This window comes from Cricetulus griseus, chromosome 4, assembly GCF_003668045.3.
Source record: "Cricetulus griseus strain 17A/GY chromosome 4, alternate assembly CriGri-PICRH-1.0, whole genome shotgun sequence".
Lineage (NCBI taxonomy): Eukaryota > Metazoa > Chordata > Mammalia > Rodentia > Cricetidae > Cricetulus > Cricetulus griseus.
In genome coordinates this window covers 171,153,430-171,180,672 of record NC_048597.1, presented here as the reverse complement: position 1 = coordinate 171,180,672, position 27,243 = coordinate 171,153,430, and the positions used below count along the sequence as shown (strand labels likewise).

At 41.0% G+C, this 27,243-nt stretch overlaps 1 protein-coding gene across 12 annotated transcripts in view; it reads right to left on the bottom strand.

The window, feature by feature from the left end:
* Positions 1 to 19,529, bottom strand: part of Parp6 (poly(ADP-ribose) polymerase family member 6) — a 33,532-nt gene extending 14,003 nt beyond the window's left edge. For 3 of the 12 annotated variants that reach the window (XR_003485177.2, XM_027414875.2, XM_027414882.2), the window contains exons 1-15: positions 19,382 to 19,485; positions 18,035 to 18,273; positions 14,311 to 14,505; positions 13,618 to 13,695; positions 12,864 to 12,958; positions 12,427 to 12,487; positions 12,109 to 12,199; positions 11,442 to 11,508; positions 8,071 to 8,220; positions 6,196 to 6,406; positions 5,601 to 5,654; positions 3,894 to 3,989; positions 3,268 to 3,360; positions 2,083 to 2,208; positions 106 to 171 (exon numbers count right to left, since the gene is read on the bottom strand). Coding sequence is in view for 11 of the 12 variants with exons in the window: in XM_027414875.2 (XP_027270676.1) it covers positions 106 to 171; positions 2,083 to 2,208; positions 3,268 to 3,360; positions 3,894 to 3,989; positions 5,601 to 5,654; positions 6,196 to 6,406; positions 8,071 to 8,220; positions 11,442 to 11,508; positions 12,109 to 12,199; positions 12,427 to 12,487; positions 12,864 to 12,958; positions 13,618 to 13,695; positions 14,311 to 14,313 (1,191 nt within the window). In the remaining variant the exon portion in view is untranslated. Of the gene's footprint in view, positions 1 to 105; positions 172 to 2,082; positions 2,209 to 3,267; positions 3,361 to 3,893; positions 3,990 to 5,600; positions 5,655 to 6,195; positions 6,407 to 8,070; positions 8,221 to 11,441; positions 11,509 to 12,108; positions 12,200 to 12,426; positions 12,488 to 12,863; positions 12,959 to 13,617; positions 13,696 to 14,310; positions 14,506 to 18,034; positions 18,274 to 18,902; positions 19,038 to 19,381 lie in introns of those variants that run through there. The other 9 variants (XM_027414883.2, XM_027414884.2, XM_027414876.2 and 6 more) reach the window with 8 other exon arrangements.
* Between the last annotated feature and the right edge of the window lie 7,714 nt (positions 19,530 to 27,243).

Sequence of the window (27,243 nt, the reverse complement as noted above, 5' to 3'; positions counted from 1 at the left end):
ACATAAAGAAACATGAATTTGAGTAGCTTCTCTAAATCTTCACCCTAGTCCTGTGAATTACAAGCAGGAAAGGGTGTTGAGCTATGCAAAGAGAACGAAAAATACCTGGGTCATCTCCCGGATGGACATCACACTATCCAGAGCTTTCTGAAGCCGCTCATAATTCTTCTTCTGTTGATAATAAATGGGAAGAAAAGAATTAGGAAAAAAATAGCAGATATAATGACACGACAATTAAAAAAAAAAGCAGGTCAGTTTAAGTCTAGACTTAAGTGTGCCATAAAAAAACAAACTTTATCAGGAAACTTTAGAGTTGTAGAATTGTATACTAGTCCTTTTACAAGTTGTAATCACTGAACACCTTCAGGTATTACAAGCCCTGTTTGCAAATGACAGGGGTGTTTTGCTTGTTTGATGTTTACATGTCAGGATTTTGGTGATGCTAGGGGTTGAACCTATGGTCTCATGCATGCTGTTAACTGTTCTACACTGGGCCGGGCGATGGTGGCGCAAGCCTTTAATCCCAGCACTTGGGAGGCAGAGGCAGAGGCAGGCGGATCTCTGTGAGTTTGAGACCAGCCTGGTCTACAAGAGCTAGTTCCAGGACAGCCTCCAAAGTCACAGAGAAACCCTGTCTCGGAGGAAAAAAAAAAAAAAAAGTTCTACATTGAGCTATACTCTAGGCCCTGTTTGTAACTAAAAATAGTATTTTTGTGGCCATTCTCAGAAATGGTCTCAGAATTAAATAAATACATAAATCTAGTATTGTGCTCAATATATAGTACTGACAGACAACAATGAGGCACTGTGATATACAGTGATGGTTAATTTTAGAAGTAAATTTGAAAGCTAGTGGTCACACCTTCAACCCCAGTACTCGGGAAGCAGAGGTTGGCAGATCTCTGAAGTTAAGGCCAGCCTGGTCTACAGAGCAAGTTCTAGAACAACCAAGGCTACAACAGAGAAACCCTGTCTTGAAACCCCACCTCCTGCTGCTGCCCCCCAAAAGTCAATTTGACTATGTTACAGTGTACCTACTTATTTAGTCTAAGATGGTTTCTGGGTTTCTAAGGTGTTTTGGGGTTCAGATTAACAGCTGAATGAGTAGACTAGGCAAAGCTGATTGCCCTCCTTAATAAGGATCTCATCTAGCCAAATAAAGACCTAAATAGAATAAGAAAGCTAATCTTCCCCAATCCTGGTTCTTGAATAAAAAGGTATACTTCACAAATCAGCCTTTCCCTGGCTTTATATTTGAATGAATTACAAAACAGACCCTTGTGGGTCGTAAGCCTTCATGGTTCAGGCCTCTGACTGGAACTGGAGCATCATTCATTATAGGCTCTCTAAAGAAGGTTTCCAGCATGCTGACTCTAGATGTGGGGACTTCTCAGCCTCCCTAATTAGGTGGGACCATTTCGCATAATAAAATCCTCCCTCTATAATTCATATGTAAATAAATGGAATATATTTAATAGTTATCCACTGCCTATTAGCTGTTTCTCCACAGAACCCCATAGTGTATTTTATATATATTATCTCTCATTTTTGTGACAGTCCACAAAATAACTACTACCTCTTTTACAGACAGGGCAGTTGAAACTGAGAAAGATTCCCTAGCACCATTCAACTAGGAAGCCAAAGACCCTCTGGTGGGATCCAGGTTGGGCTGGCTCCCAGCAAGCCTATTCCTTTCATTGTTGTTTTATTTTCCTCCCAGTCATAATCTCATTCTTAGAGTAAGCTAGCCTGAAATTTACTATGCAGTTCAGGCTGGCCTTAAACACTAAGCAATTCTCCTATCTCAGTCTTCCAAGTGCTCGGATGCCAAGTATGAGCCACCACATTTAGCCCAAGTCTATATTCTTTTCATCATGATGTTAACAGGTACTAATTTTTCTTCCCTTCTTTTGACAAGCCCAGCTATTTCATCAGATTAATCCCTGAGTTCAAGAGTACCCAAGAAAAGTGTTCCATTTCTTCTGTCCTTTATTTCATCTGTTGTGTGTATTGGAATGACAACCCAACCTCCCACCATTTACCACTTCTGCTCCTTAGCCCTTTCCTCCCAAACAACTATACCTTCGGGTTAAAGGCCAAAGTCTTGGGGTCAGTGGGGTCCACCACAGAGGGATAAGGCTCGAAGATGATGCTCTTTCTAGGGGACTCCAAAGCTGCTCTACACATGGCCACCAGCAGATCTACCACCTTAGGAGAAAAGAAAGGGGAAGAACTAAATGACTGACCAATTCTGGGAGTCAAGTGGACTCCAGATTGTGCCTCCCCATCCCTTTTAAAGCAAATGTTTTCATGGCTTTCTAATTAGTAAAAACAAAATTATAAAAATTCAAATATTAGGGCTAGAGAGATAACTTAGTGGATAAGAATACTTGATGCTCTTGCCAAAAGATCAGGGTTCAGTTCCCAGGATTCACATGACAGTTCAAAACAGTCTGCAGTTCCAATTCTAGAGAACCTGAAACCCTTTCTAACCCCTATGAACATCAGATACCCACAAGGTACACATACATACATGTAGGAAAAACACTTAAAAATAAAAATAAATCTTTATCAAAAGTTTAAATACTAGCAAAATGATTAAAGAAAAGAGATACCATCTCCAATCCAAACAAATTCATCTGCTCCCAAGTAGCTACAAAATTTGATGAATACCCTTCCAGATACACTGATATGCAAATAGTTATCTGTTCTTTCCTTCTTGGGAAAAGGGCAGAGGGTATGGGGGGAGGATGAACTGTGACACTCTATGCTAAGTATTTGCAACTTTTTAACTCAAGTAATCCTCCTACTTCAGCCCTCCAAACAATTAGGAAGATAAAGAAAGGAACATACCACCATAACCTGACTTGATTTTGGACATAACTATATATTACATTTTTATGTGTATAAATAATAGCTGTTCAATATTTTCAATGTAAGGATATGCCATAATTTGGATGACCTTCCTATAGAGGCCATTTATTCATTTTAGTTTTATTATGAGCTTTATACTTTACTGAGCATCATTAAGCATGATGAATGAAATTGCTGGCTTCCTTTGCTTTTGTTTGTTTTGCTTTGAGATAGGGCCTTACTATGTAGGTCTGGATGGCTTCAAACTCACTCTGTAGACCAAGCTGGCCTGGAACTCAAGAGATCCTCCTGTCTCTGTCCTCCAAGTGCTGATATTAAAGGCACTGACACCATACCTGGCCTCTTTTACTTTTCTTGATCCCAATTTCCCAGTGTCCTTTTCCTCCCTCATACCTCTGCTCCAGTAGCCACCTCCTCTGCAGCTCCAGACATGACTCCCAGTGTGTAGAAGGAGAAGACACATAGTTCACGAGTACAGACAGCTGGCTAAAGGGACATATTAAACAGACAGGAGAGGTGTGAGTTGTGTATGGAGAAGATATAAGGAGAAGTGAGTTGTGTGTTGAGATGTGTGTGTGTATTGAAGGGGACTATCAATGCCTTACTGGTTAAGTTTGAGTGATCTTTCTACCTATAAATTCTCTCTGGTTATTAAGGTAGTAGAAGTTCTCTCTTCTGAATTTCCAGAGCACTGTTTCTTGCTCTTAAATACACATAGATTATAATTTATAGCTAAGTGTTCTGCCCACCCATCTGGATTTGGGAACAGCCAATTACAGCATGGTCAATACCAGATCCATGTATATAAATGTTAGATGGGAATAGTATCCTCAAAATTATTTTTATACCCTTATCTCTCCAGAGAGGATTTTTGAAATTTGTTTTCTGAGGAAACAATTATTTTTAGAATCTACAGGACTGGAAACAGGACTTATCCTTTACTATAGGCCTAGGAAGAAAGGAGAGATAGGAAGCAAAAGACCTTGGCCAAGTAAGAGGGTCAGAGAAGAGGCCTATACCTTAAGCATGGACCCATTCTGGAAGACATGCTGCTCATCACACACCACACAGTACTCATTCAATGTTGGAATCCTCTGCTCTGCATACTTCATGATCTGGAGAGAGAACAGAGTCCACATCTTTTGGAAGTACAGAAGTTTTTCATGCTGTTTTGGAGATAATGGAAATAACTAATCTTTTCTAGCTTAGATTCTAAACTTAAACTGATGGCCTCACTACACTGCTAACCCTTTATGATACTATACAAGTAGACCAGTATGATCTTCGACATAGAAATCTTGAGTTAACATTCCCCATCTACTATTTACTATTAGATGTAACTAGGCAAGTCAGATATATTTATCCTTGTTTCTTCATTTATAAAGTAAGACATTATGCACCTCATAGGTATACTGCAAGAAATGAAATCTGCCCATGAAAGTATTTAAATTTTGGGAGATGGAATCAAGCCTGTCAACCTGAGTTCCCGGGACAAATATGTAGAGGGAGAGAACCAACTCCCACAAGCTGTCTACTAACCTCCACACAAGTGCTATGGTACACATGTATGTGCATGCATGATGCACACACACACACTTACGCCCCCCTCTAATGAATTAAATTTGAAAAATAAAATTTTGCTTTTAGTCTGTATCATTATGTAATGGGAGGAGGGTACATGGATCACAAGGCAATGTATGGGTCACAGGAGAACTTTATGGAGTCAGTTCTCTCCTTGCACCTTTACGGGCATTCTGGGGAGTGAACTCAAATTGTTAGACTTACATAGCAAGTGCTTTTACCAGCTAAACCATTTCACAGGTTCTCATGGAAGTATTTTATAAATAGTACTAACTAATCAGTTACAGTGGCTGTACTTATTACAGGCTTTCTATTTGTGGCATGTGAGTATTCAATACAGGATTGGATGCTGGAGGGCAGGGCTTAAGTCATTTCTACCACCTAGGACAATTAAGCTATCTCTTAGTCAAACACACACATGCATACATGTTCTATGGAAGGAAGATGGCACAAACCCAGAGCTCTTGCAACAGTATAACTATTTGGTTTTCAATTTTTACTGACTTAACACTGACTTAACTTGTTCTTGTGTATAAATCAAGCTGTTCACATGTCTTTTTTTGTTTTTTTGTTTTTTTGAGACAGGGTTTCTCTGTGGCTTTGGAGCCAATCCTGGAACTCGCTCTTGTAGACCAGGCTGGCCTCGAACTCACAGAGATCCACCTGCCTCTGCCTCCCGAGTGCACCACCACTGCCCATCACTGTTCACATATTTATGGGCTGGTTATTAAGCCTGTAAATCAGTGGTTCTAAACGTAGGGGGTCAAATGAGCCTTTCACAGGGACAGCATATAAGATATCCTACATATCAGTTATTTACATTATGATTATGACAGAAGCAAAATTATAACCATGAATTAGCAACAATAATAATTTTATGGTTGTGGTCACCACAACATGAGGAACTGTATTAAGGGTCACAGCATTAGGAAGATTGAGAACCACTGCAGTAAGTGTTCTTGGTAATGCTGTGACCCTCTTAAGGATGGAATCTATGCCTTCTTTTTTGTCCACTCAATCAATACTCAGTATAGTTCTGGGAACAAATCAATGCAGTAAATAACTGACTCAAGAGCTGGGGGTTAGGCAGTTAGATGGGTGAGCAACAGGGAAGAGCTTTGGAAAAAAGCTCTGGACTTGATTACCTGGACAAGGAATCCATACTCTAGAGTGGGGATGTTCTTGCAGTGACCACTGACCTAGTAAGAGTTCAAGACAGATCCTATGAGTTTCCTATAAAGTGGGGCCCAAACACCTCTTTCACACCCTCATCCTGGATTCCTCTAAAATAGCTAAGCCTTAGTGCAGATCAGCTTAAGTAATCACAAAGCTGGAGCGAACTTTAGAAGTTTTTGTTAAACGTCACCTGTCTTTAACCCCCTTCAAAGTCAGAACAGGTTGAAACAACAGCTGACTACCAAGATGTAACCATAGTCTAACTATACTATACATGATTTCTTGGCATGCCAATCTCCAGACTCTGCTTTATAAACTACTATCAGACATGATATAAGCATTTAATAACTAAATTATTATATATATACATATATATATATTTAGATATAATTAAATTATATTTAGATGGAACTAAAAACTAAAAACTATTCCATTCTATACATTAATGATATATGTCTGGATTTGACTGGACAGCTCTATCCCCAACCCCTTTTAAAAGTTATTCCCCTATATTTCCACCCCCACCCTCTTGATGCCCCATCACACCATCCCCAGCCCATGTACCAAAGGAGAAGTCCGTGCTGGGGGAGGGAGGCCCACGTGCTGGGGGCACAGGAGACCTGCCTGGGGGCTGGGGGGATACCCAAACACCTCTACTTTGGGGTTCTTCATGGTGCAAGAAATGGAACGATTCATAAGGCGTCCAACTCGAAGTTCTGGTACACCCAGTTTGCCTTTTAGCATGGAGTCCTGTATGATAGGAAAACTGGGAGACCTGCAGAGAAAGAACAAAGAAAAAGTAATAAAACTGGGAATTCATTATGAGTTCTAGAAGAGAATCAGAGAAAAGAACATCATAGACCAAAGATGATCATAAATTCAAGGGGATAGTTTATTGTTATCTTACATAATGGCAAAAGAGAATAATAAGTCGCAAAATTGGCTTTTGATATCATTATCTGCATGTTCTTTAAGTTGTGGCATAGAAAAGGCAGAGGCAGAGCCTAGGCCACCATGTCATTAAAACAAGGTATGACTAAGTATACTCCTTAAAGATGATATGATCACTTTTTTAAAAGATTTATTTATGAGTGCTCTGTCTGCATGTACATCTGCATGCCAGAAGAGGGCACCAGATCTCATTATAGATGATTGTGAGTCACCATGTGGTTACTGGGAGTTGAATTCAGGACCTCTGGAAAAAGAGGTCTCTTAACCACTGAGCCATCTCTCCAGCCCAATGATCATTTTTTGTTGTGAGAGAAATGGACTAAGCATTCAGCACTATGCTAGGCAAGTAGTTACATCCTAAACCTTGCCTAATATCGACTCTCCAACCATCAATAGTGGTCTTTTGAGACACTATAAATCTATCTTTGTGTCCACCCTTTGGAGAATCAGAAGTGTTTCTGATTCACCAAAGTGTAGAAACGTAGAGCAGGTCAAAGAATGGAGCAATGGTTATTTCCAGAGCCCAGGTATCAGTATATCCTACATAAAAGCCAGAAGTGTCTATTACTTTGTTTCTTTATTACAAGAAACAAGGATGAGAGCTAAAGATAAGATGGAAAAATAAAGGGCTTGAAAGTTGGCTCAGCAGTTCTTGTAGAGGACCTGGGTTTTTTTTTTTTTTTTTTTTTTGGTTTTTCGAGACTGGGTTTCTCTGTGGCTTTGGCTCGAACTCACAGAGATCCACCTGCCTCTGCCTCCTGAGTGCTGGGATTACAAGGCGTGCGCCACCATCACCTGGCTGAGGACCTGGGTTTTTGTTGTTGTTGTTGTTTGTTTGTTTTTAAAAAGAATGTATCTATTTATTATGTATACAACATTCTGCTTCCATGTATATCTGCACACCAGAAGAGGGCACCAGGTCTCATAACATATGGTTGTAAGCCACCATGTGGTTGCTGGGAAATTGAACTCAGGACCTCTGGAAGAGCAGTCAGTGCTCTTAACCTCTGAACTATCTCTCCAGCCCAAGGACCTGGGTTTGATTCCAAGCATCCCAAGGCAGCTTACAGTCATCTGTTACTCCAGTTCCAAAGGATTCAACACCTTCCTCTGGCCTCTGAGGGCACCAGGCACACATATATTGCAAGTAAAACATCTATAACCATAAAGATAATTTTCTTATTTTTGGTTGTGAGCCTAGCCTTTAATGGCTGAGCCATCTCTCCAGCCCATAAAGATAATTTTCTAAAATGATGGAAAAATAATACACATGCCTCCAAAAGCTAGGTACTGTCCTTTGACATAAGGGATGAGTTATAAATACTGAATCTAAGTAGAAAGGTTAAGGATACAAAGGGGACCAGGACCATGTATTACTATTAGTAGTAAAAGTAGTGAAATCAGAGAAAAGACAGAAGAAATATTTAAGCATTCAAGAAGATGGCAAGGCAGATATTTAGAAATGATCAACTCTAGGGAAATATTTACTTGGGAATGGGTGAGAAGATGCTGAGGCCAGCTCGGAACTTCTTGATGGTACCACTTGCTTTGAACCAACTGTGCCTCTTCTCTTGCTGGGTCTTCAGGAAATCATTGCTCAGATGTTTCCATTGTTGGGATGTAAACATACCCAGGATCCTAGGAGATCAAGAGGATTAGGAAAGATCAGGCAGAAAATGACAAAGAAAGGAAACTAATCTACAGGTCCATAAACTATAAAGCTAGTTATGGTAGAATAACGCATACCTAAAGCCTCCCTTGATATGACACTGGCATATGGAAATACTGTTTGTCCTAAAGCACCTTCTTTATCCTAGGAATAAACACTCACTCCCATTACCTAACCAATGAGCCAGAACATTTCTAGAACCCTAACCTCTCCTGTATATATCAAGTTGATATACTTGATACTGAACATGTTGCATATTCCAAGGCTGTCCTTAAATAGCATGTTTAAAATTCTTATCCTACAAGCCTGTTCCTCTTCTTTTTCATAGCATAAGGTTACCCAGATATTTGGGCTAGAAACCCAGCATCTCTGATTCTTAGAACATTCAATATATCCAAACCAGCCAAGTATTACTAAGTTTATATTCTGTAACTCTTTTGTCTACATATATTAGGGAAAACATTCACATATAAAATAAAATGAGTGACTCTAAATTTTTGTTTTTCGAGCCGGTGTTTCTATGTGTAGCTCTGGCTATCCTGGAATTCACTCTGTAGACAAAGCTGGCCTTAATCCTCCTGCTTCTCTCTCCTGAGTACTGGGATCACCACTGCCCAGTTTAAAACAAAAGAAAATTATCCTAGTATTTTGCATGCTGCCAGAGCAGTTTCTAAAACTAAATCAGACCATGTCCTTTCTTTGCTAGAAACCTTTCAATGGGGGCTAGAGAGATGGCTCCATAGTTTAGAGTGATGGCTGTTCTTCCAGAGAACCAGGGTTCAATTTCCAGAACCCACATGGAAGCTTAAAACCACACTTAACTGCAGTTCCATGGGATCCAGCAACATCTTCTGGCCTCTATGGGCACTACCACACTTACATACATGTAGGCAAAACACTGATACATATAAGATAAAAACAAATAAACCTTAAAAAAAAAAAAGTCTTTCAATAGAGGCCAACAAATGGCTTGTTAAATAGAGGCTTGAGTGAGTCTGATTCCAAGGACCCACATGGTAGAAAGAGAAAGCCAACTCCCACAAGTTTTCTTCTGATCTCCATACACACACTGTGACACATGCACCATGACACAAACATGCTCACAAAATAAACATATAATTTTTAAAAATAAACAAACGTATCAGAAACCAGAGGTCTTAAAACAGACTAATGACTCATTGCAATGAACATTTACAAGTAAAGTTGATTGGACAAAAGGGTATACTGTGTCATACACCAAGGCTCCCAATGCCACCAGGATGAATGAAGAGGTATTAGGTGGAAAAGATGGAGGAACCAAGAGGGATTTTGTTTTGTTTTTCTTTTTGTTTCTGTTTGCTTATTTTTGTTTGGATTTTTTTTTAATTTTCATTTGGGGGGCTGCTGTAGGGAGGAGGGGAGGTGGATATGGAAGAACTGGGAGGTGAGCAGAATTGGGATATATAATGTGAAAATCACAAAGATTCAATAAGGAAATTATGTTAAACATAAACAAAATAATGCCGGGTGTTGGTGGCGCATGCCTTTAATCCCAGCACTCAGGAGGCAGAGGCAGGCGTATCTCTGCAAGTTTGAGGCCAGTCTGGTGCTCTCCAGAGCAAGTTCCAGGACAGGCTCCAAAGCTACACAGAGAAACCCTGTTTCAAAAATAAATAAATAAATAAAAATAATAAACAAAACAAAACAAACCACATTCAGTGTCCCCACTGCCTAAGTAAAAGCTCAGCATCTTCCTGCATTTGAAGCTTTCTTTTCTGGATTTCTTGTGCTTTACCATCAACATCTCCCTGCTTTGAGTGACTATGTCTCTGCAAGTGTTATCTGCTCCCAGAGTCTATCTATATGGGTAATTCTTTTTTTTTTTTTTTTTTTTAAAGATTTATTTATTATGTATACAGTGTTCTGCATGTTGCCTGCATGCCAGAAGAGGGCGCCAGATCACATTATAGATGGTTGTGAGCCAAGGAGTGCTTGCTGGGAATTGAACTCAGCAATGCAGCCTGTGCTCCTAACCTCTAAGCTATCTCTCTATATGGGTAATTCTTAGCCACACTTAAAACCCATTATCACCTTCCTTTCATTCTTTCATTCATAGCCTTCCCCTGTCCACTAGACTGAGCCACTCCTTCCCCTGTGTCCTTTCTAAACTGTTAAACCTGTATTGAACTCTATTTGGAACATGTCCGACATAGAAAATGTGCTTAGTTCTCTTTGTGTACCAAACATTCAAATATCAAAATTTTAGCACAAAAATCTTAATACATTCAATACCCTAAACTTGGCTAAGCACCTGGAACCTTTCTGAGGAAACCACAAGAGAAAACAAGAATAGTATGGTTCTGATTCCAAGCTGTTGATTCCACTTTTCTTTAAATATTAGGTAATGATGAGTCTCTGAATTTCTAGGAAATGTCATATCAAGCACCTAAAAACATAGGCTTCCCCTCCACAACCATAGATCTGGCTTCCCAAATTTGTGTTGTTGTTGGCTTTTCGAGACAGGGTTTCTCTGTGTAGTCCTGGCTGTCTTGGAACTTGGTCTGTAGACCAGGCTATATTTGAACTCAAAGAGATCTGCTTTCCTCTGCCTCCCAAGTGCCGCAATTAAAGGTGTGTTGTTGTCCATTGCCGGGCCCAGCTTCCCAAATTTAACTTTTCCTAGCAATATTTGAGAAGGACATTTTTAGAAGAAAACATGATGCTCATGGGTTTCACACATTTGTTGTTATAGTCTGGATCATGACTGTCTCCCAAAGGTTAACATGTTAAAGGTTTGGCCCCCAGCCTGTGATACTATTGGGAAGTGGTTCAATATTTAGGAGGTAGGACTTGGTGGAAGGAAGTTAAGTCACTGGGGGCATGCCCTTTCAGGAGATATTGGTACCCTGAACCCTCATGTGTATGTATGTCTGTCTTTCCGTATGTCTGTATTTGCTAACCACAACCTAAGTTGAATTGACCCCTTCTACCACATGCTTCCACAATGACATACTGTGTTGTCAAATATAAATAGGGAACAGGGTCAAGCTACTGTGGACTGAAACCTCCAAATTGTGAGCTAAAATAAAATTTTCTTTCTTCTAAGTTGAATAGTTCAGGTATTTTGTAACAGAAATGGAAAGCTGACTAAGACACATCTATCTCAATAATTTTCCCTCACAAATCCATGAACAACAAAAAAAGTTCTTACTTTTTTAACTGAAGACCTAGCCCAAACCCTTCCTTATTCGATGGCTGGAAAACCTCAATTGATGGTTCTGTAAAGAGAAAAGAAAGTTTCCAATACATGCATACCTCTGATCTCCATGAAGTACAAAGTCACAGTTCGGAAGGATAGCTTCCTCAGTAGCTGTTAGATATTCTCAGGCATATCCAACTTGCAGTTAAGGATAGCCATGAATGTGGCTGAATATAACTTTCTTAAAAACATCATGAGAATTTTGCTTTTTTGTTTTGTTTTGTTTTTTGGTAACTCAACTGCTCAGTTCATAAGTGTGGATTTTGAAGAAGACAATGTGTTGGAATCTCAACAAGCTGAACATGCCCGCACAGTGGAGAAAGAAAACTTGAGACAACACTAAATTCTAGAAGCTACTTGATAATTTTCAAATATTTTCAATAGGAAGTTGAGAGGTTTGGAGAAGAATAAATATCTTCAAATCAGAGAAAACAATTTCACAAATCAAGAAGAAGGCTATCAGATAACTGGGGATGAGCACACACTAATGATAAGGAATGGAAAACAAAAGGATGAGCACAAAGGTCTTATTTCCAATTTTATTTCCACTTCAGTTAACTTAGGACTTTGGATCAGACCACAATTAGATTACCCACTTGCCCAAAGTCACTGCCTTTACCTGGTCCATCGAGGTACTGGGAAAGAGAAAACCGTAGCCTCAACACAATAGGTTCTGTTCGAAGGACTTTCCAAGCTGTAGATACTTCCTCCTAAGAGAGTAAGAGGAATTGCTTCTGTTTTACAAGAGAGAAATGGACTAGAAGTTTCCTCTATATGACACACAAGCACATAATAGTACACACCATTGCCTGTTGATGGTCTAGGAAAGACAGAGATGAAGAATATATGCTTCAAATACAACACTCAAGAACAAGACACAAGGCCTACATGAAAAAAATCTGTAAGGCAAGCTATACATGCTGTTGGCACCACTTACATCGAGGAAGCTGATGTTGATATGGAGGTCAATATCCACGTCATCAATAGTTCCATATTCTCTGCAGAGACACAGGCAACCACAGGTGAAGCTCATTAAGAGAGAAAGGAATTGAGAAGTAAAAAAGGATAGAAGAACTAAACCTGGGAACAGAGAAAGGGTGGAAGGTAGCTCCATACTTAAGATCTTAGATATGTATCAGACCACCTATGACCATAGCCTTTCTTACCTCAAAGGGAACTAGTGGCATAGAGGTATTTAGAATGAAAGAGAATAGCTAATAAAATAGTTTTAACTCCTATACCTTATGGCCAACCATATTTAAATACTCTGAGCAACCTTCTATTGCTAAACTTATACATTTGTCAGCCAATCACACTATCAAAAGGAAACTCTAGCCTTTTAAAGATCCTTGTCATCCTTAAGTGGAGTCCCACCTGATGGACACAGAGTTCTCACTGTAGATCTCCTTCACTGCTTCAATGTCTGCATCAAGCTGCGGGTGTCTATACAGGTCAGCTGCACAGCTCCCCTGATATAGCAGTAAAAATATTGATGGTAGCAGGGATGGAAAGAGATAAACAAAGGGGAAGAAAAAGAGAGTAAAGACAATAAGAAGATACCCCAGGAACAGGAAAAAGCAAAGTGTAGCAATAGGCTCCTAGCACAAATTTCATGGAACAAGTCTCTCTCTATCCCAGTAAAAGAAAATTTCAGCAGGCCAACAGGCAGGCTTTGCTTAAAGAGCTTATATTTTCAAGCTCTAGCTTTTCCTCCCAAATTTTGCCTTCAATGGAAATTCAGACGAGTTCTATCTAAAGAGCAGCATCCTGAGAGTCTGAGCAGTATTGCTTAGAATTGCAATGGGTAGCTATTGCGTTTTTCTGGGTTGCAATGATAATGAGCACTCTCCGGGAGCCATTGAAAACTTGATCATAACAATGACCCTCTCTGGCTAATGAGAGAATAATTTCTAACATAAGGATCACCTTCCTGTAGAGGATGTACTATGGGAAAATGACAAGTCCTAGGCATGAGCAAGGACAAGGAGGAGTCAGTTCTGAAAGATTCTTATCGGTTCCCACTAACACTTTATCTCATTCATCTCTGTTCAGCAGAACTTCTTTCCTTCTTGATGTACCCAGCATACAAAGTCTAAATCATCCAACAATTGGGGGAATGCAAACGCACCTGAACTCCATACAAAAATTCCTCTGATTCATTGTCTCCTTCTGAATCATCATCATTCCAGAACTGGCCTTTGATGTCCTGGAGACAAACAACAACAAAAACACTCAACCACCATCCTTCGTTAGGTCCTTGTTATTACACGGACTAGCATAGGGCAAAAGGATGGGAAACAGATCCTCACATTTCTTGTGATAGAATAACTGAAGACTTAACCCTTTTACACCTTTCACTTCACTCATCCTGAGTACAATATTATCTATAGTCTAGCTTTGACCGGGTGGGACAGAGGAAAACCTAAGCATACCTAAGTTCTGCATCATCACTCCCTCATCTCTCTTATTTTATGTATTGTCTTTGAGACAGAGTCTCACTCTGTAGCCCTGGCTAGCCTAGACCTTGCAGCATTCACCTCCCTCAGCTTCCCAAATGCTGGGATTACAGGTGCAAGCTACCACAGCCAATGTTCACCCCTACTCTTCTACCTCTTAGTATTTACTTCTCCCCTTTCTTTCAAAGAGAACAGCCCTACACAGCTCAAATAACAGTTTCCACACTCCTCCTCCTTCCTTCAACTTCAAATAGCCACTTCCAAAAGGGCAAGAGGGGGAAAATACCAGGAAAAGGTGAAGTCAGCTTTTTGTCTTATCTGTCCCTTAGATGACTAGTTAGGAGACATGAGGAGTTAGTCCTCACCATTGGGTCAGTGGGTCTCACACACACTCTCAGGTCAGTGCTAAGCAGCACCCCTCCATACCACCAACTGAACCCAGGCCAAAAAGATGAGCATTTAGGAGATCACAGAATGAGATAAAGGAGGTGATGAGGTCATAGGTACTGGTGATCTGCTGGGGATGGCAGGCTCTGCTGTTGTGGTAATAATTCACTGTCCTGTGGAAAGTAGATAACAATTGGGTTCACCACTTAATAGGTGGGCAGTATACACATAGGTATATTTTATACATCTATAGACACATGTAAAGAGGCATAATGCATGCAAACAAACATACTTTAGTAGTTTTTTTGTTTTTGTTTTTTGAGACAGGGTTTCTTTCTCAGTGTTAACAGTACTAGCTGTCCTGGAACTGGCTTTGTAGACCAGACTGGCCTTAAACTCACAGAGATCTGCCTGCCTCGGCCTCCCAAGGCATGCACCACCACTGGCCAGCTACTTTAGTAGTTCTTTAACCAAGCTGAAAGCACTACAAGTAGACTATACACCTGTCTATTCCACTCAAAGTTGAAACTATGGACTTGAGTAAGTATTTGCTCTAGTCTATAAGGTTACAATAACCTTAAAGCCAAAAGTAACAGTGGCAGGACCAACTGCTTATGCTTCCGTGTCCAATCAGTTCACGTACGAACAGCTCTCATAATACCAATCCCCACCAGCCTTATGAACCAGAACACATTCTTCTTAAACTCTTTGCTCCTATTTTCCCATACTGGACCATTATCACTTTTTTCTTTGCATTGTGTATGTGTATGCAGGCAAATGTATATGCAGGTGTGTGTGTCCAAGGCTGACTCTTGAGAGTCTTTCTCATTCATTCTCTGCCTGACTGAAGACAAGATCTCTCAACTAAACATATATCTCACCAATACAGGCTAGTCTAGCTAGCCAGCTTGCTGAGATCCTATCCCCACACTCCCAGAGCAAGAATTACACATAGCCACCATGCCCACCTGACACTGATGTAGTTTCTGTGGAGCCAAACTCCAGTCATCACATTTGCATGGCAGGCATTTTAACCAACAAGCCATATCCCTAACACCTCATTATTGCTTTTAAAACATCAGCTTTAGTTGAGTTGGTGGTGCATACCCATAGTTCCAGCAATAAGGATGGGGATCTTTAGTGTTAGGAAGATAACATGTTTGAGGTCAGCCTGGGCTACTTTGAGGACTCTGTCTCAAAAATAAATTAATTCAAGGGGGCTGGAGAGATGGCTTAGTGGTTAATAGTGCTCTTACAGAGGCCCTGAGTTGGGTTCCCAGCACCCACACCAGGCAGCTCATGACTGCCTATGTAACTCTAGCTCCAGGGGATCCAACATACATATTCATATACATAAAAATAAATCTCATTTACAGAGTTCTCAATAACACTGACAATGTTCTAGTAAACACTGTCTGAGTTGTCATGGCTGAAACAATGCTTCAGAGTTGTCTTAAAACCTAATCTCCACATCGTTACAGTAACGACCCAACTGGCACTCAGAAAAGCACTAACCTCCTCCCCCACTTCTAATCCTAGAAGATCTCCATCCTGTAACAGGCTATTTTTAGCCCCACTGAAGACTTCACTTGCATCAGGTCAGGAAAAAACTCAGCTAGAAATTATGAAGGCTTGAATGGTAAAGGATGTCTGAACTACCATAACAGTAGGCTTTTAAAGCTTTCTGCTGCTCTCTAGATCAGTAGGTCACAAACATTACTTATACATTACAAGCACCTAGGGAGATTTCAACTTAGACCAACACACTGCCCTATCCCATAACCAATTAGTACAATTTCACAGGAATTAATCCTAAATGTTAAATCAGTTAAAAGCTCTCTACTTTTCTTTCTTTTGTCTTTTTTTTTTTTTTTTTTTTGAGACAGGGTTTCTCATTGTAACAGCCCTGACTGTCCTGGTGTTTGCTTTGTAGACCCGACTGGTCTTGAACTCACTGCCTCTGTCTCTCAAGTGCTAGGATTAAAGGCATGCACAACCACCGCCTGGTAAAAAGCTCTCTACTATTAAGCCAAAACTAGGAATTACTATTCAAGTCCTTCCTGGCTCCACATGCACCCCAATCAACCCACTCCAAACTACTCAGGGTTATTCTTGGTCCTTAATGTGATTCTACCAAACCTTACTTTTCTACATTATTGGTCCTAAGTGGGCTGGTGCGTCTACAGCATCAGTATTACCTGGGAACTTGTTAAAATGCCAATTTTTAAACTTTAACCCCTGAGATTCAGTGAAGCAGAAAAACCAGGGCTGGAACTCAGTAATGTTTCAAGCCCTAAAGCTATTATGCTACATGATAACATTTGAGAACCATCCTACCAGGTCATTGTATCTTCCAAGCATCTCATTTCTTCTCAGATCCCAAGATAAACCTGGTAATTAGTCCAGTATGGGGCTACAAAGCATAACACCAAAGCAAACTCTACATAGCAGTTCTTGAGCTGATAGTACTACCTCACTGATCAAAAAACAATATGCAAAAGTCAATTACAGGGGCTGGAGAGATGGCTCAGAGGTTAAGAGCACTGACTGCTCTTCCAGAGGTCCTGAGTTCAATTCCCAGCAACCACATGGTGGCTCACAACCATCTGTAATGAGATCTGGTGTGCAGATTTACATGGAAGCAGAATGTTGTATACATAATAAATAAATAAAATCTTAAAAAAAAGTCAATTACAACTGAAGTTCTTAGAGATGAGATAATTTGATATCTGATAATTGCTTTAAAATACTATTGAGGGGGATGAGTATAAGGAAAGTACAATTATATGTATGAAAAAAAACATTGTTTTATAGGCCAACTAGAATTATATTTTTAATTTTAAAAATTAAGTAGTGTCCCAGTTCCAAATAAAATAAGTGGGAAAACAGATGAAATAAATTTTGCAATAGATTCATAACTGTGAGTGGGACATTGTGGCACATGTCTTTAATACCAGCACTCCAGAGGCAGAGGCAAGTGGATCTCTTTGAGTTCTCGACCAGCCTAGTCTACATAATGAGTTCTAGTAGAGCCATGTGCGTTGTCTCTCAAAAAAAAAAAAAAAACCAAAAAAACAAAAAACAAACAAAAAAAAATGTCAGTAACTGCTGAGGAATGTATTCAAGGGTTTCTTATACTCCCTTGCTTTTTGGTATACAGTTGGAAAACTCTGCAATTATAAGATCAAAGGCTCTCCCTAGAAAGTCAATGCTACTTGTTAATAGGAAGATTCCCCTTGTCTCCCTCATGTTCTTCAAACACAGAAGCACAGTCACACTACACAGCCTTGTCTCTACTGTTGCCCCCTTTATGATTCCTTTTTGGATAGCCACACTCTGGTCAAAGGTCACCTTAACTACCCTATATAAGATATCTACACACACACAAAAACAAAACAAAACAAAACAAAAAAACAGTAGTAATAATACCTAAACCAGCATTCCCTCTCCAATTATTTCCTTCCCCACACTCTGACCACTGTAACATATATTTACCTCTACCATATTGTAAGCTCTACAAGCAAAGATTTCTACCGTTTTCACAGTTCTCAGACTCTAAAACACATTTACTGAATTAGTGAATGATCACTCAGATATGGATCTAAAGCCAAATGGGAGATAAAGGTAAGAACTTAAACACGTCTTCTATACATCAACAACAATCATACAACATGTTCTTTTGAAAATCAAGACCTCATTCACCTTCAAGAGCAGCTGAGAAGCAAATTATGAAGTTCTGGGGACTGGAGTTTTGAGATTTGAAAATAAACAGTCAAGTGCTGATATGGATGACCATGGAGGAACAAAGCGGGAAGCACTACTGTCCAGCCTGGGTCGTCTTGGGGTGAGTAGCAGAATGATGGCAGCTTAGGCTAGAAGTGCCAACTTTTCAAGGTCTTTCACCACAGAGCATCTCTTCAAGGTTTGCTGCTTGGCTTCTGCTATTATTAAAAGGAGAAAAAAAAATCAGAGTTTTATGAAATTACCAATTTTTCAAACCATGAAAAAGACTTGAACCCTCAACACTAAATGCTCTTCCTTTAGGGATGGACAGCAGATTTAAAAACTGGAGCGTAGAAAGAGGCAGGTAGTGGATCATGGAATTTAGACATTATAAAAAAAAAAAAAGGAAGAGGGGGCTGAAAGATGGTCTAGTTCAAAGTTTTCATGTTATATATTTAATAGTCCAACCTAGGGAAGTCACACAACTTGCATATGGAACTCGAACATTTGATAGGTCCCAAATATATCCATTTTTCATGCGATGAGGCAGTAACTAATGCAGCAGTATATGAACTAAGAGGAGGAGGAGGAGGAGGAGGAGGAGGAGGAAGAGGAGGAGGAGGAGGAGAAAAAGAAGAAGAAGAAGAAGAAGAAGAAGAAGAAGAAGAAGAAGAAGAAGAAGAAGAAGAAGAGGAGAGCTGGGCCAAAAAGAGACTATCAGAGTGACCAGAGAAGAGTGCTGTTACGCTCAGTGTTTGTTTATTATGGGTGATGGCAGCTCGCATAACATGCTAGATCTATTTCTATGAGATTATGCCAAAGGTAAATAAGCCTTAGGACGACTCACACGGTCTTTTTCTCTAGGTCCATAGGCACTTTTCAGAGTGACCATTTGACATATACATAAGAGAAGCCTCTGATCTCAACGTCTACACTGTGGGCTTGACTGCCAGCTCTGTGTGCCAGCAGAGGAAAACTCCACTCCAACAGGAGTGTCAGAAGGACTAAGCTACTAAACAAAGGGCGAAGAGGGGAGCGGAGGGGCGATTCCTGCCGGCCGGGCACCTGCGGAGGGAGAGGACCGGGATGCTCGCGAGGACACCTGCGCTTTGCAGAGCAGGGCCTGAGGCCTCTTCTCCAGCTATCTCCCGTAGGCCCCCAGCCCCGGCCTTCCCCGTTAAGAAGCCGTCTGCGGCTCACCGCCACCAGCCGCCCGACCGAGCGAAGCCTGTCATCGCCCCTCACTTGTGGTCCTGCAGGCAAGGCGGACCCCGCCCGCCGCCAGCCGCCCCGCCCCATCCCGCGCCCGGCCTCCCCACACACCACCAGCCTACAGCGTACTCACGGCGACCCCGGGCGCGCGCGGCCGCCGCGGAGGGGACGAGCGGCCCGGGACGCCCGCGGGGGGCGGAGCGGCAGGCCAAGGGGCGGGGACCGAGGCGGGCGGGCGAGGTCGCGCACCCCACGCCTCAGCGTGCCGTCTCGGGCACGCTGCGCTACTCTACGCATGCTCCGGAGAGGACACTACTGTCACGTGTCTTGCTTCGGACCAACCGCAGTGCAAGCTGTACCTGGGCGTGTCCCCGTCCCAGGATGCCGGCCTGAGCGCGCGTGCGCAGTGATCGATAGCTGAAGGCGTGAGGGAGCGAGTGGGTGGCGCCTCTTCCCTGAGTCCCTGAGGGTGAATGAGAAAGTGGCGCTCGTGTTCGCCAAAAAATACTGTTTTTCTTTGTCGCCTCGTGTGGTGGGGAGGACTGCGGAAGAAAAGCAATCTAGATTGTCTGTATAGAGGTACTGAGGTGTCCCCTTGGTGCAGGTTGAAGCCAGGCAAAAAAGGAATCAAAAATTAAGTTTCTTAAATCTGACTCAGCCCGGTGCACACTTGCTTCAGTGTGCTGGAATCTGCCTGGCCTTCGGGACAAACACTGTTGTGGGGCTGGGGACATAGCTCACTTAGAGTGCTTGTCTAGCATTCACAAAGCCCCTTGGTTTATGCACACCTGTGTAAATCCTGTGTAATACCGCAGGCCTGTAATCTCAGCATTCAGGAAGTTGAGGCAGAAAAATTAAAAGTTACACTCAGCTGCATAGCAAATTCAAGGCCAGCCTGGGATGTATAATAGCATATCAAAAATTAGCTAAATAAAATTTTAGTGTGGGTGGAAAAGATGGCTCAGGAGTTAAGAGCTGTGATTGCACTTGCTGAGGACCTGGGTTTGGTTCCTAGCACTCCCATGGCAGCTCACCAAAATCTGTAACTCCAGTTCCAGGGGATCTGACACACTCTTTTGGCCACTAAGGGCACTGGGAACCAATGTGGTTCATACACAAACATGCAGAAAAACCCTCATTCATATAAAATAAAACTTTATGTGACATCAAAGCTTGGTTTGAACACTTGGGATTTTTCCCTAGGTTCTATATTTTCTCCTGCCTACTCATGAATACCATCTGGATATAGCAAAAGGCTCCCAGGTAGCTGACTGCTAACAAGCTTCGATATTTGTTACATTGTAATAACTGAAAAAAAAAAGGACTATACTTCAGTCTTAGAGTGCAAACTTTCATAGTAGTTCAGAAGGGGTTTGCCTACTCATGACCAAGGGTAACAGCCTCCTGAGAGCCATCCACTGGGGAATGTGCTCAACATAGCGTTTTTAAGAAAACACAAGGGCTTTGTTTCACAAATAAAATGTTAAACTCCAGAATCCCACAACCTCCCAGGATTCCTTCTATCTAACCCCTTCTAAAAGTTTCAGGGACTGTGCTGGCCTGCCTCTGTTATCTGGCATAATCCACTCAGGCAGTACCCTGGTCAGCCCAGGGTTCCATGGGAACTAAGTCTCCACACAGGTGCAAAAGACCCATTTAAAAGACAGACCCCCTGCCCACTTTCGTGCTCTCTTCTCCCACCTATGCTCTCTCTGCCCCTCTGTCTCTTCTCTCTGCCTCTCTCTCTATGGGGACCAGCTATGGCAATCAGCCATTAACCCTGTTCCTCTTCTCTCTTAGTCTCTTTACTCTGCCCGGCCTATAACAAACTGGTTAATATGTCTAATAGTCTTCATGTCTCATCTTGCGCCTCTTCTTTTATTTCTAATTTAAGCAAATTAGAAATTTGCTTAATACAAATTCCCTCCCATGCTCACATACTCACAGTGAATATCAACCATTTTATAGATTATTATGACCTTCCTGGCTTTGTTCATCTTCTTCTGCACACATATCCTTGTCAGTTGCCCTCCCCCTGCGTGTGCATGTGCGTGCATGCATACATGTGTGTTCGCATACATGCACTCTACCTTATGTTTTGAGACAGAGTCTCATTGAAGTGAAGCTCCTCAGTTGGATAGACTGGTTGGCCAGTGAGCCCCAGGGACTCTCCCGTCTCTGCCTCCTCAGTGCTGGGATTACAGATGGTACAACTGCACCTCGATTTTTATGTGGACACTGAAATTGAAGCTTCATGCTTTCAAGGCAATCTTTTACTGATGGAGTCATCTCCCCAGCAACAAATCAGTCACCATAATCACAGTTTTGTTAATATGTGTTGTGGGACACTCTCCTCTGACCCTAATAGCCGTTACCATTAATCAGAGAAGCAGTGGTTACCACAAATGACCCTCACAAGACTGGGTCTGTTGATGTCCCTTCATAGAAAGAGGGAGTGAGGAGGGCCATTAGTCCCTCGCTTGAGATCCCAGACATTCCCCCTTGGGCCTCCCTCCAGCACCATGCCTTCTCAGTCACAATGGGCTGAAATTTCTCTGGAATCATGAGCCAAACATAAACCTTTTCTTCCATAGGTTGTTCCTGTCGGGTATTTTATCATAGCATCAAGAAAAGTGGCTAATATGGGGTGAAGGAAATCACCCAGTTCTCAGACTTGAGTTTGTGGGTAGACATCGCTTTTGGTTAGTCCAGCTCCTGAGCCCACTCTTTGGGAATTGTGTTTTCCATAGCTGTTCCCATGATCCATAGGCTCCCAACATGTTTCCTGAGATGTCTGGTACATAAATTGTGATTAATTGAACTGTAAGTGGATTCCTAATCCAAGCTGTGTACCAGGTTTTTTCTTTTGGGCCACCAACCGGCTCTTAAATCATGACACAGAGACTTACTAGTTTTGAATGCTCAGCCTAGCTTAGGCACATTTCTGGCTAGCTCTTTTAACTTTAATTTAATTTAAGTTAAATTTAATTTCTCCTTATCTACCTTTTGCTTCCAGGCTTTTTACCTTTCTTACTTTCTTGCCGTCTCTGACTTCTGGCCCTGGGTGTCTCCCTCTTTCTCTCCTCCTCCTTCTTCTGTCATTCCCCTTTACTTGAACCTAGATTTCTCCTCCTGTTTATTCTCTCTGCCTGCCAGCCTCACCTATTCCTCTTCTGCCTAACTATTGACCCTTCAGCTCTCTATTAGACCAATCAGGTACCTTACCTTTACATAATTAAACACACATCTTGACATCATTATACAAATACAACATGAATAAATGTAACACACCTTTATACAGTTAAAGTAATATTCTGCAGCATAAACAAATGTAACACATTTTTGCCCAGTTAAAATAAGATCCCACAACACTGCTGGGTTAAATAAATTGTTCTGTTTGGGATTATGAGATTAGGACTTGGAGATTAAGATTCTAATTAGACATCATTTGATCTATTCTGGGGGATGAAATGGAGAAAGACAAACTGCCAAAGAGAATGAAGGAAGAGAGGTAGAGAAATGAGGAGACTTCTCGAGTTCCAGGCAGCTTCCCAGCCCTTTCTGAAAACCTCTGAACTCTGACCTGAAGGGAGATGTCTACAAGTCACTCTATCTAAATTGCTTATGCTTACTTAACTTATATAAAATACACTTACAAAAAATTCACAGCCACCCCCTCTTTTAAGATAGGGTTTCATGTAGCCCCAGCTGGCCTTGAACTCCCAACATAGCCCAAGAAACTTCTGATCTTCCTGCCTCCACTGAGTTCTGGGATTACAGGCATGTGTCATCACACCTGCTTTATGCAGTGCTAGGGACCAAACCCAAAGGCTCTGTGCATACTAGACAAGTACTCTAGCAAATGAGCTACAGCCCCTGTTATTCACAGACTTTTCATAGAATCTTTTGTAGATCCAGCTGTCATTCTACCTACCAGCTTTCCCCACCTACCCCTATTCTGCTGCACAACAAAGAAAATAAAGGTCAGGAGGGGAGCTGCTTCAATTTTGTGCTTACATCCAAAGAGTCATTCTCTCCCTTCCTTTCTGTTTGAGATGGGGCAAAGATTCCTTGTAAGCCAAGGCTGTCCTTTCACTGGATCCTGCATTTCACTGGTTTTTTTTTTTTTTTTTTTTTTTGCTACATCAGGAGGTTTGCTCCTTCACTTATTCCTTCCCCTTTATATAAATTAAATTTCCTACTCTTTAATCTCAGAACACAAGTAGGATAAACTAGTTCAGTTTTTTTTTTAAAGCATGAGCACGCACGTGCATGTGGTGTGTGTGTGTGTGTGTGTGTGTGTGTGTGTGTGTGTGTGTGTGTATGTGTTCATAAAGGTCAGAAGAGAGATTCCTAGAGCTGAAGTTACAGATGGTTGTGAGCCACTTGACAAGGAAGTTCCCCCTGAAAGAACAGCCGGTGCTCTTAACTACTGTGCCATCACCGACTTCTTAATTCAGTCTTTTTTAAAAATTCAAACCAGGTGCTCATGCCGATAATCTCAACACTTGGAAGCTGAGGCAGAAGATCACTGAGAATTTGAGGAGATACTAGCCTATAGAGTAAGGCTTTGTCTGAAAAACAACAACAAAACACGACTTCCGCTTGTCCTCTTTGGGATCTCCTGGCCTGGGGACTGTGAGCAGGTCAACTAGCCCTAGGAGAATCAAGCCATCCAGAGTCTGCTGACATCACGGTGCTAGTCCTGCTTCCACCCACCAGAAGAGGGAGTGTCTCAGACCAGCTTGCACCAATCATGAGACCCATTAGAGTATTTGCACCCACCAGAAGAGAACCTTGGACCTGTAACCACCAGGAGAGGAAGAGACCCCACCTGTACCCACTGGAAGAAGGGATGGGAAGACAACAATATAAGAACACATCAACAGCAGAAAAACCAATATGATGCCATCAGAGTCTAGGGACTCTACACCAGCAAGACCTGAACATCCCAACACAGATGAAGCAGAAGAGAACAACCTTAAAAACAACTGATGATAGAGACCCTAAAAGAGGAAATGAAAAAATCCTTTAAAGAAATGGAAGAAAATAACAAAACAATTCAAGAAATGGAGGGAAAAAACCAAACCAAAAATTGCAAGAATCATTCAAACAAGATAAGGTTTGAAAGCTGAAACAGAGACCAAAAACAACAACAACAACAACAACAACAAAACTCACAGTCTGAATTAGAAAAGCTGGGTACACGATCAGGAACTACAGATACAAGCATAAACAACAGAATACAGGAGATGGAAGAGAGAATCTCAGCCATTCAAGATACATCGACCAAAGAAAATCTTAAGTCCAACAAATCGGTAACACAAAATATCCAGGAAATATGGGACACTGTGAAAAAGCCAAACCTAAGAACAATAGGTATAGGCCCGGAGTTGGTGGCACACACCTTTAATTCCAGCACTCAGGAGGCAGAGGCAGGCAGATCTCTATGAGTTCGAGGCCAGGCTGGTCTACAGAGCAAGTTCCAGTTTAGCCTCCAAAAGCAATACAGAGGGGCTGGAGAGATGGCTCAGAGGTTAAGAGCGCTGACTGCTCTTCCAGAAGTCCTGAGTTCAATTCCCAGCAACCACATGGTGACTCACAACCATCTGCTATGAGGTCTAGTGCCCTCTTCTGGTGTGCAGATATACATAGAAGCAGAATGTTGTATACACAATAAATAAATAAAATAAAATCTTTTAAAAAAAGCAATACAGAGAAACCCTGTCATGAAGAAAAAAACAAAACCAAACAAACAAAAGAATAATAGGTATAGAAGAAGGTGAAGAAACCCAACTCAAAGGTGCAGAAAACATATTCAATAAAACCATAGAAGAAAATTTTCCCAACCGAAAGAAACACATGCCAATGAGAGTACAAGAAGCTTACAGAACACCAAATAGAGTGGGCCATAAAAATGTCCCCTTGCCACATAGTAATCAAAACACAAAACATACAGAGCAAAGAAAGAATATTAAGAGCAGCAAAGGAAAAGGGCAAAGTAACATATAAAAGCAAACTTATCAGAATTACACCTGCCTTCTCTGTTGAAACTCTGAAAGCCAGAGGTCCTGGAAAAATATTCTACAAACACTAAGAGACCACAGATGCCAGCCCAGACTACTATACACAGCAAAGCTTTCAATCACTATAGATGGAAGAAACAAGATATTCCACAACAAAACCAGATTTATACAATACATATTTACTAATCCCTACAGAAAGTACTGGAAGAAAAACTCCAGCCTAAGGAAGTTAACTACACTCACAAAAACATAGGCAATAGATAATCCCACTTTACCAAAAGAAAAAGCAGGGTAAATCCACACACAATACTACCACCACCAACAAATCCAAAACAAACAAGAATTAACACTCAATGGTCCTTAATTTCCCTCAATAGCAATGGTCTTAACTGCTTATAAAAAGACACAGGCTAACAGAATGATACAAAGACAAAATCCATCCTTTTGCTGCATACAAGAAACACACCTCAACTTCAAAGACAGATGTTACCTCAGAGTAAAGGGTTGAGGTAAGATTTTCCAATCAAATGGACCTAAGAAACAAGCTGGTGTAGCTGCCCTAGTATCTAACAAATTAGACTTCAAACTAAAATCAGTCAAAAGAGATGAAGAAGGTCATTTCATATTCATCACAGGAAATATACATCAGGATGAAGTCTCAATTCTAAACATCTATACCCCAAATACAAAGGCACCCACATTCGTAAAACAAACATTACTAAAATTCAAATCACACATAAAACCTCATATACGTATAGTGGGAGACTTCAACACCCCACTCTCACCACTAGACAGGACCACCAGACAGAAACTTAACAAAGAAACAAAAGAACTAACAGAAGTTATGACACAATTGGGTTTAACATACATCTATAGAATATCCCATCCAAACACAAAGGAATATACCTTCTTCTCAGTGCCACATGGAACCTTCTCTAAAATCAAACACATACTCAGCACATAGCAAACCTCAACAGATGCAAACAATTGGAATAACCCCCTGTATCTTATTAGACCACCATGTTTTAAAGTTAGGATTCAACAACAACACAAATTTCAGAAACCCTACAAACTCCTGGAAATTGAAAAGTGTGCAATTGCACCATTCCTGGGTCAAGGAAGAAATAAAGAAATAAATTAAAGACGTCCTAGAATTCAAAGAAAATGAAGACGCAACATACCCAAGCTTATGGGACACTTTGAAAGCAGCACTAAGAGGAAAGTTCATAGCATTAAGTGCCCACATGAAGAAACTGGAGAATAGTCACACTAGAGAATTAACAGAACAACTAAAAGCTCTAGAACAAAAAGAAACAAACTCACTCTGGAGGAGTAGACAACAGGAAATAATCAAATTGAGGGCTGAAATCAATACAATAGAAACAAAGAAAACAATACAAAGAATCAATGTAACAAAGAGTTGCTTTTTCGAGAAAATCAACAAGATAGACAAACCTTTGCCCAAACTAACCAAAAGGCAGAGGGAAAGCATGGAAAATAGCAAAATCAGAAATAAAAAGGGGGACATAACAATGGACATTGAGGAAATCCAGAGAATCTTCAGGTCATACTTTGAAAACCTGTACTTCACAAAATTCGAAAATTTAAAGGAAATGAACAATTTTATAGATAGATATCACTTACCAAAATTAAATCAAGACCAGATAAGCAATTTAAACAGATCTAGAACTCCTAATGAAATAGAAGCAGTCATCAAAAGGCTCCCAACCAAAGAAAGCCAAGAGCCAGATAGTTTCAATGCAGAATTCTACCAGAAATTCAAAGAAGAGCTAATACCAACACACCTCAAGTTGTTCTACAAAACAGAAGCAAAGGATCATTGACAAACTCTTTTTACGAGGCTACAATTACCTTGGTATCCAAGACACAACTAAGAAATAGAACTACAGACTGATATTCTCTTGAACATTGATGCAAAAATACTCAATA